Consider the following 10991-nt stretch of genomic DNA (forward strand, 5'->3'; position numbering starts at 1 on the left):
TAGTTAACCACTTTAGTGAATAATTTAGTGCACTTAAGCCCTGTAATTACAGGCCTTATAACGCAATTAGCACCACGCCGCACGTAGGCTAATGCCTAAACCCCTATTAGCAACCCATATTATTAACAGTTTTCAAGCAGCGCACCGGTTTTTTGCAAATTATAAGTAGGTAAGAAAAACATTGCCGGTTTGAAAGCGATAGTGGGACTAAAACAAATCGTGTTAATTAACAAAATGGCTAGTCTCAGGGCTCATCCCTAAAACCCAGAGCTCCACAATTAAGCGTGGCTCAATTGCGGCTTTGCAATGTACTTGTAGGTCCATCCAAAAAACGCTCTGGTTTAGGTCTGAGGACAATTTGTCGATTTTCGCCGTTTATGGCGGTATTTTTGGCCTTTTTTCGACCGACACTCCTTTATTATTCCACAACCACGCAAAATATCAAAAAAGAAATGTCGTTGAAAATGATGGTTAATACCGCTATTAACAGCGATTTTATTTATTTTTTTATTTGTTATTATGGCCGAATTGGACACCATTTGCCCTTAATCCGCTTATGGCGGTACTGTTCTTCTGACTTTTTTTCGATTTTCGATTTTTTTTAATATTATTTTCAATTTTTGACCAAACTTAATACTTTTTGCACGTGGAGGGTGATATATATATACCGTTAAACTAAATTTTGGTGTAGATATCGCATTAAATAAGCAGTTAAATAAGCGGATAGGTAAAGTAAACATGTTTTAATATGTTATTTACAATCGAAACTCGTTTATATTTTTACGAATTTTAATGATAGGAAAAGCAAAGTTACAGGGATTGGATGACGTATAAAGACAAACCTTGACGTTAAATTGAACTCATAATACCCGCTTTAAGAAATCTTTTATATAACAAAATGCTAAATATATGTTTTTGATCGATTTTTTGCTTCATTTAATTAATTTTATATTATTTTATTTTGCGGCCAAATTTTATATATTTTGTACGTTGGGAATTGTGCATATATCCTCAATATAATGCTCCAATTTGGTATATAAGTCAAATTATATAAACCGTTAAATAGGCGGATAGGTAACATGTTTATAATTTTATATATAATTTACAATCAAAACGCTTTTATACTTTTACCCATTTTTACAATAATTAAACCAAAATTTCAGGGATTGAATGAAATATTTATAAAAACTTCAACGTGAGATCCGATTTGTAATACCCACTTATATTATTTTTGTATAGAAGGAAATATTAAATTCGTGCTTTTCTTCTATTCTTTGCTTCTAAAAGCTCACCACATTTTAAAGTTATGTGCGCAAAATATTGAGTTTTTCGACAGACTAAGAAATAATTTAAAAATACTAATAAAAGCTTTGTTTTAAACGTTAATTGCATGCACTTTATAGTCTCAGTCCGCTCAACTATCAATAATAGCACTTCGTTTTAAACCTATATTACATATTATTATTCAAAACAATAATCAAATATAATAATAATATGTAAATGTAACTAAATATTGAAATTTCTTTCCAAATAAATTAATTATAAGGACGCGGTTTTCCATACCCAATCTTTTAAGCTCCAACTAATTTAACGCAGGTTACCTCATATTTTTATAGTTTTTATTTAATATTTTATTCGTATATTCAATTGCATATCGTAATTATACTGTTTTTTTTTGCTATTATATTTTAAACATAATTTGTCAATTGTACCGCTGTTCAATTAGTTACGCGTATAAAAAATGCAATTTATTATACTTAACGTGCGGTCGCAGGGCGTTTATAAGGCTTTGTTATAATATCATATATATAGCCATTATAAACGGCGAAATGCGACAAATTATCGTTGCTGGTACCGCTATGAACGGCGAAATGCGATAAAATGTCCTTAAACTAGAACGAGCGAAATCTTTTCGGCCAATGTAATTGGTCGAAAGACCATGTGGCTGAAAGGTACATGGAGCGCTCAGTCCCCACTGCGAAGCAGGGGGTTTAGTCTAAGCACTGAGACTACAAAATGGCCAAACAAAAAAGAAAAAGGTTCCAAATTGCTAAACTTATATTGGTTTGTAGGAATAACCCTGTTTATAGTTGGTGCAGCGACCAAACGGCGGAACAATGTCGTAATAAACACTAAAAAATCCTTAAATTTACTTCCCAGGGAAAAAAACTTAAAATAGTCCAAATGAAAAACAGGGCGCAAAATTGAAGAATAACGATTAATAGTTCCAATAATAACGACAAAATTAAAAAGCAAAAGTTTATTTTTATCGGCGGTATCGGGAAAAGCAATATAATGGCGAAAATTAGGTCGAAAATAAACCGAATAGTAAACTAGGTACACAAAATAACAAACGCGCAGCAGAACGACCAAAAAAGATAACTGCCAAAAAATAATTTAAAAAATGATGAAAAAAGGTTTTGAAAAATTATTACAATTACGTGTTAAAACTTGTGGCAGAAAAAGGTTTTTTATAAAGGAAAAGGATCGCTAAGAATTTGCAACTAATTAAAAACGACGTCGTTGCGATTAAATAACAAAGTAAATAAATAATAAGAACATTAAACGAAATTATTAAAAACTATTATTTATAAAAAAGGTTTTATGGGTTAATAACCACGAAAATAGGAATTTACAACGGGTTGCGGAAAGCAAAAGCGGAACGAATAAATACCAGAACCGTTTTTAAAAAATTTATCGCAAACTTTATAATTATTTCCGTTATTTTTATTTTATAAATTGTTATTGCGACTGGATTGGAGGTTATTAACCGCGTACAGAAAAAAAAGAATTGCCGGTATTGGAATAAAGGGAATCGCGGTTAAATTAACAATAAAGCGATAAATTACGTGCAATGCCGCACAGGCCAATTGCACGTGACTCACCCGCCCAATGGCCAGTATAAGACGGAAGGACGTTCAGAAGCTCACCTCTAAACAGTGTCACAAAAGATACCCAGTTAATATATCTTTATATTCGTATAACAACGTTCTGTTAATCGATCGACATTACGAAAAGCCTATTAACATATACCAAATAATTTTTCGGAAAATCGTGTGCGGTACCGGAACGCTTTCAGGGGTGCGGACCCCCATTTCGATGTCGGAAATTATATAAGGGTGACAAAGCAAAATCTCCCCCACCAATAAATCGAATTTATTAATCCCAAAACTTGGTGAACAATTTAGTCCATTTAAACCCTGTAATTATAGGCCTTTATAGCGTAACTAGTACCACGCCGCACCTGGGCTAATGCCTAAACCACTGTTAGCAACCCATATTATTAACATAAATATTGATGTTAATTAGATTTTAATTGCTATTAAGCAGTCCTAAAATCGAATCTATTTACATGGTAATGAACGCGTTTTATATAAACTATATTCCCAATGTAATCTCTTTCAATTTGTTTAATTTGTAATTCCGAATCGAAGTTTTATAGATTAGCCAAATTACTGCCTGGTAATTACGTGATATCACGTAAATGGGTCCTTATATAATCCTGTTTTCTGCCGGTTGGTGTTTTCTTTCTTAATGTGTGTCGTTAGGAGGGGTGTGACCCCACCTGGCCTTCCTGGTACCGGCCCAGTTGTCTGGTCGTAATAAATTAGAGGTAATACGGCCGGTTAAAAAAAGGAGGGTGGTTCCGGATCCAAACAAGCTTCTAATTAACAAACAAAACACTATTAGATTGCAGGAAAATAATATAGAAAATTTAGAATTTAACTGATAAAGAAGAGGTTAATAAACCGGAACAGCCTGAAAACGATTGTATTTTTGTGCGTTAACAATTTTAATTTTAAATCGATTTCCGGAACGCGAAATTTTGTTGTTAGATTTTTGGGGGTGCGGTTAGGGGGTACCCAACGTTATAAGTATCGAGTCAACTGAACTGGAAACGATGAACAGTTTATTTTCAGAGCAAATTTTCTAAAAAGAAAATGCTGTTTTAATCTCGCTTAGCGCATATACTCGTTTTATACATTTGCTCTTTATATCTTGGTACGGTTTGCTTTAGTAAGTGCTTGAAGAGGATCAATCTTGTACATGCCTGCTCATGTATATTACACTGTGCCGTAAACGGATTATCTCCGGTCAACTTCCTGGTTTATTTGAGCCTTATATGTCCGATTCGAGCGTTGACTTGCTTATTGTTCACTACGTAACCACTTCCTTGTTTCCCACCAGGCAAACCTCTAAACACTTTAATAACCAATGTTTGATTGGAGACAGCTTATCCAAGAATTCTCAAATGATTTTATCAGTCTTGTGGCTTTAAATCCGAGTGTATCCTTACATCCTTTCTTCCCCGGCGTTGCAGAATGAGTCGAATCACTTTAATTCATCCCTTTACTCGTGTCCATATACGGTCTAAGCCTGTCTAGGAACACCCCGCTAAATGTGTAGCAATTCCAACTATGAGTGCTAAACGGCTTATTCTCAATTTGCTCGGCTGTTTATATTACTGGTTAGTATAAAGCCATTCGCATAAAGAAGTATGGAAAACAGAACAAAGACTTGCCTATAGTTACTAAAGTTTTCGAATGGGGGTTGGTGATATTAGGATCCTTAATTACTCCTTTAAATAGCCATTTTGAATGGGAATGTTTTTTTTTCAGAAGGCGATTATAAATCACTGTGCGGTGACCTTCACAGTTGTTTGAATATTCTGGCCAATAATCCTCGCCCGCAAACTCCATGCCGTATTGGTACCAGTTTTTAAATTTGTTGCCGATAACCACATCGGCATGTTTACCACCTATATCCGTGGTAAGTCTGGTGAACTCGGCGTGATTATATCCTTTGTCGTTTTCAAGATCCTTTGCGCGCCACATATTTGTATTAACTCGTAACCAGACCTGCAATTTCGTCGGATCGACGCCTTCCGGGGGATTTGGAGGTGTGGCCGATAGTCCTTGCCATAATCCTTCCGAGTTTTCGTCTGATAATGAGTCTTGTGGATTGAGATTGTTTCCTAGCCAGCTTCGTTTAACTGATAAGAGGTGGACTCCCGGTGCATGCTCGCCTTCTGGCAGTAGTACCTCATGAAGGTCTGTAGCAGATCCAGGGGCTGCTGACCCTTTAGCGTCATTTCGAATCTTATTATGAGATTTAAGGGCAGATCCTGGGTGACCCGGGTTTGCCACAGCGCTTCCTGCCAGCCCGGTAAGGACGGCGATAAAACAGAGGAACTTCATAGTATGACGGCTGCTATTGACTCCGGGGTAAAGAGAGAATAGCTGAGCAAAATTGTAACTGTTAGACATTGAAAATTGCGTATCAACGAAAAAAATGGCCCAAGCTGCGGAGAATCTGCTTTTATACCCAACCAGCTCTTTTACAAACAATTAGCTATAACATGGTATATTGTGGCCACTTGTCGATAGGACCACTGGGTTGTTATAAGTATGTAAGGTTTTAAAGCCAATCATGATGTTTTTATATTAAGGGGGTCTGCTGCTCTCCAAATTTTGAAAGCAGTTACGCCCGGGGTAGGGTCTTGTTGCAAGATATTCGATGGAGAGGTTGTTCAAACTTAAAAATTCACTAGTCAGAAACGGAGCTCTAATCCATTGTATAATGCCGTGACCCCGATATTACTATATAAAGGCCCAGAGGCCAGGTACGCCTTAGTAGTAAATCGCATAAATTGGATCCTAATGCATGAAAGAACAGTCGATCGCCTTAAAATTGGGTATTTTACCGTGCGGTTCATTAAATATTATTAGACAGTGCGGACTAAGGCATTCTAAAACCCCCCACGGGGGCCCGTATCAGCCCAAATCGGTGGGGCGGGCGACCCGTGGGTGGGTTCAATTTTTTATAGGGGGGCCCGGCCCGGCCCAAAACTGAACGCGGGTTTTATTAATAACCCGCGGACCCCCGTAAAAACCCGTAAAAATAAAAATTGAATAAATTTTGATTAATAATTTTATTAATTGAAATAAAATTGAATAAAAAAATTATAATTAAATTAAAAACTATAAAATATATTTGGTAAATTTTATTTTGTAATTAAAAAAATTCTTTTTTTTTATTTTTTGGTTTTTTTTTTAAATATTCATTTCAAAATAATAGCCGCGGGTTACCCAATTCGGGTGAAGCCCGCCAGCCCGCGGGCCTTCATTAACCCGTTAAAAAAATCCCGTGGGCCATTACGGGCCCCCGCCAAAAGCCCGTAGGCTGGTGGGCCGGGCTGGGCGAGACCTATTTTCGGGTTTTGGAATGCCTTAGTGCGGACCTAGTATTCTGGGACCCTGTGAAAAGCCAAAGAAACAATTTTTTGGTCGAGACTTCTAGTCTCAGGGTTTATCCTTAAAGCCCAGAGCTCCATAATTAAACGTGGTTTAATTACTGTTTTGCAATATATTTGTAAATCCATCCAAAAAAACGTTCTGGTTCAGGTTTGAGGATAATTTGTCGATTTTCGCCGTTTATAACGGTATTTCCGGTATTTTGGCGACCGGTATCTCCATATGATTCAACAATTAAGCAAAATATTGAAAAAAACACCGTTAAAATGAGAATTAGGAAAACTATTAATAACGATTTATTTTTTTAATTTTTAATATTCAATTGGGCGAATGCGATATTACCTGCCTTCAATCCGTTTATAACGGTACTATCTTTTCAATAATTAATCGATTTTTGATTTCTTCTTATATTATTCTTGTTTTTCGACCAAATTCAATAACCTTTGCACCTGGAGGGTGATATAGGTATATATAATAATATCTCACAATTTGTTATTAATATCGGATTATATAAATGGTTAAATAAGTAGATAGGTAAGGTATGTATAGTTTTGTATATAATTTACAATTAAAACGCTTTAATGTTTTCACCAATTTAAGCGATAATAAAACCAAACATTCAGAAATTGGGATGCGTATATAAACAAACGTCCACGTGGAATCCGATTGATAATACCCGCTTGTATTATGCTTTTTGTACAAAACAAACCTAAATTTTGGGTTATTTTCTGTTTTTTTTTGCTTTATTTAATTAAATGAATTTTGTGGAGAAGAAAATTGATAGTGTTTTGAAGAAATACCACAAAAAAGTAGTTACGTTAAACTTTACATTATTTTACCAATAATTGGCCAAATTATTCAATTCTTTAAAAACTTATTAATTGACATACAAATATCAATAAAATATTTATTTTAAACGATAACTTCGTGCACTCTGTTTGATTGAACTGGTAAATACTAGCACTTTATAATATATTAGCGCAGTATAAACATTTAATTTTGTTTGAAATAATAATTAAGATTAATTCAAAATTGCAAATTAAATTTAATATTCAAATATTAAATGAATAAAAGCAGGTATAATAGCGCTTTTTACGTTCCAAAAATTACAGAAATTGAAACTTTATAACACAAATCACTTCATATTTTTATGATTTTTATCTATCTTTAAATTAAGTATTCAATTACGCATAATGGTTATGCTATTATTATTTTTTACTTATACTGTGTATATAATACGAGTAAAATGATACCGTCATGAACGGCGAAATGCGACAGATTATCCTCAAATAAGCACTGGATGTTGTTAATTATGCCGCTGTTTAATTAACAGGTTATAAGATCCCGTATAGCGCCGACCTCCGAATCGGTCGCAAATTCAATTCCCGTTGCGTATATGCATTTTGCGCCTTAATGGCAACGAGTAATTGCCCCTCGTTAGCTTAAGCAATAAATTCTACCCAATAATAGTTCGAACCCATATTGGAGAACCTATTATATAACGTAAATAAAGGTGTTTATTTAGGGCCACGCAATGTAAAAACAAATTCATTTTCAGACTTGGGCTCCCTAAATAACGTTCGTGGTGGTAAAAACAGGCCTTATAAAGGCCCTGCGACCGTACTTTAATGCAGTCGGCTTCATTTTTCATGCGCGCAGCCAATTGAACAGCGGCATAATTAACAGGTTATAAGTATGGGTTGCTAACAGGGGTTTAGGCATTAGGCTAGGTGCGGCGTGGTGTTAGTGGCGCTACAAAACCTGTAATTACAGAGTTTGAATGCATTAAATGCATTAAAATGGTACACTAATTTTGGGATTAATAACTTAAATTTATTAATGGGGGACATTTTGCTTTATTTCCCTTATATACCCTCCAATATCGAAATGGGGGTCCGCACTAGTCTCAGGGCTTAGACTAGAGCCCCATGCTTCGCAGTGGGGACCGAACGCTCCATGTACCTTCCGCCACATGGCTTTTCGACCAATTAGATTGGCCGAAAAGATCGCGCTCGTTCTAGTCTGAGGACGATCTGTCGCATTTCGCCGTTTATAGCGGGTATATATATTGTATTCGCACTAAAATAGCAAAAAGAAAATGGTATAACTATAGTATGCAATTGAATATTTGATTGAAAAATAAATAGAGATTGTTAGAATATAAAATAACCTTCGTTGGATTGACTAGAGCTTGGTGACTTTTTGAATCAAGACCGCGATCTCAGGACTAATTCGCTTGGAAAGATACTTAAATATCCAGTAGAATTTGTAGTTTTTCATTATACTTAATTATTATTTTGAATAATGGCATATAATATTGAGCTGAGGTTAAGATGTATTATTTATAGTTTAGCGGACGTAGAACTGCAAAGTGCATGCAATTAATGTTTGAAATAACAATTTAATTCAAAGTTTTATATTAATTAATAATTTATTTAAAAACTAAACAATTTACGCAAATGTTGGCAAAAGTAAAAAGGACTTAGTATGTCCATCTGTCTATAAATTTATTTATAGATGTTATTTGACCTTTCTTTTACAAATTTTGTTTAATTAAATAAAGCAAAAAATACAAAAATAGCGGAGATTTAGCATTCGTGTAAATTAAAAGATAATATAAGTGGGTTTCACTAATCTAATCTGACGTTAACGTTTGTTTGTATATTTGATCCAATCCCTCAAGCTTTGGTTTTATTATCGTTAAATTGGGTAAAGATCTAAAAAAGTTTCAATTCTAAATTATATACGAAAATGTGTATACTTTGCCTATCCGCTTATTTAACTGCTTATATAGTACGGTCTATACACCCAAATTTAAATATAACGGTATATATATATACGACCCTCCACGTGCAAAAATTATAAAATTTGATTGAAAATTAAAAATAATATCAAAAGAAATCGAAAATCGAAAAAGCAGTACCGCCATAAACGGATTAAGGGCAGGTGGTATCCAGGTTTTAACTAACGAACCGTATACAAAAGATTTTGGATCCATAAAATAGGCCTACCAATTCTTATCATTAACGATATTTCTTTTTAACATTTATCGTAACGGTGGAATGATGTCGAAATTTCAGTCGCAAAAGTTAGTCTCAGGGCTCATCCCTGAAGCCCAGAGCTCCACAATTAATCCACTTCGTTCCGCTTCGCTCCATTTCGTGGCTCAATTGCGGCTTTGCAATGTACCTGTGGGTCCATCCAAAGAACGCTTTGGTTCAGGTTTGAGGACAATTTGTCGATTTTTGTCGCTTATGGCGGTATTTTCGTTAATTCGGCGACTAATACTCCGTTATAAAAAAATGAATAGAAATTATAAAAATAAGCGGTTTGTACGTTAAAAATACTATTTAATACCGTTATTAATAATAATTTAATTTATATTTTGATATGTACAATTGGGCAAACTTGTTAGACCCAGCCCTTAATTCGCTTACGGCGGTACTATTTTTTTGGTTTTATTTCGATTTTCGATTTCTTTTTACATTATTTTTATCTTTTGACCAAATGTTAAGCTTTCTGCACGTGGGGGGTTGTATGCGTATAAATAACGGTGTATCGGGTTTTGGTATAAATACCTGATTATATAAGCCGTTCAATAAGCTAATAGGTAAGGTATATATAATTTTGTGTATAGTTTACAATCGAAACGCTTTAATACTTTTACCAATTCTGTCGATAATATAACCAAAGTTTCAGGGATTGAATTACGTATATATGCAAACGTCGACGTGAGACACATTTTCTAATACTAGCGTTGATTATGCTTTGATTAAAAAAATGGTAAGATTGTATTGTTCATATATTTTTTATTTTCTTTAATAGACTAAATTTGGTCAAAAAGTCGTTAAATGATATTTATAAATAATAGTTCAATGCAATTGCTATATTCAAGTTTCTTCCAATTTCACAAATAATTGGGCGCAATATTGAGTTTTTCCACAAATTATTAATTAAAATAAAACTATTGATATAATATTTATTATAAGCGATAATTGCATGCACTATCCACCGCTACGTTAAATCAAAGGCCGTTTTTATATAAACTAACTTTATCGCTACCAAATTCTATTATTTCAAATAATAAATTAAATATAATAGAATACATGGAAAATTAGAAAATATATTTAATACGCGAAATATCTATATAATTAAAAGAGCTATACCAACGGTCCTTGCGTCAAAGAAATGTAAAAAATTAGTCTCAGTGCTTAGACTAGACCCCCCTGCTTCGCAGTGGGGACTGAACGCTCCATAAACCTTTTAGCCAAATGGCTTTTCAACCAATTACAATGGCCGAAAAGAACGCGCTCGTTCTAGTTTGAGGATATTTTGTCCTATTTCGCCAGTTATAGCGGTACTAGTAATAATATACCTAATGCTGCAATATCACTAATAACTATTTTTTTAGTATAAGGATAATTTGTCGCATTTTGCCGTTTATTGCGGGTATGTACAATATATTCGCACTATAACGGCAAAAGAATGCTATAACTATAATATGTAATTGAATATTCGAATAAACGAATAAATAAAAGTTATTAGAATATAAAATAACCTGTGTTAGATTAATTGGAATTTGGTGACTATTTTCATAATAACTGTGTATTTGTAGCTAGCGTATTTGGAAAGATACTTAAATAGTTAGTAAAGTTTATACTTGTTAGTTATATGCGTTATTTGGCATGTAATGGGTCCACTTTAATTTGTATATAAGCCACAATAGATAGTGCCGAA

General features: G+C 34.1%; 1 protein-coding gene across 1 annotated transcript; it reads right to left on the reverse strand.

The window, feature by feature from the left end:
• Positions 1-4469: 4469 nt before the first annotated feature.
• Positions 4470-5198, reverse strand: PpBr36_08874 (uncharacterized protein; the record flags this gene model as incomplete). The annotated part of the gene is made up of 1 exon (XM_029895999.1): positions 4470-5198. The coding sequence occupies one exon, from the start codon at positions 5196-5198 to the stop codon at positions 4470-4472; it is 729 nt and encodes a 242-aa protein (XP_029747678.1).
• Between the last annotated feature and the right edge of the window lie 5793 nt (positions 5199-10991).

This window comes from Pyricularia pennisetigena, chromosome 5 (assembly GCF_004337985.1).
Source record: "Pyricularia pennisetigena strain Br36 chromosome 5, whole genome shotgun sequence".
Classification (NCBI taxonomy): Eukaryota; Fungi; Ascomycota; class Sordariomycetes; order Magnaporthales; family Pyriculariaceae; genus Pyricularia; species Pyricularia pennisetigena.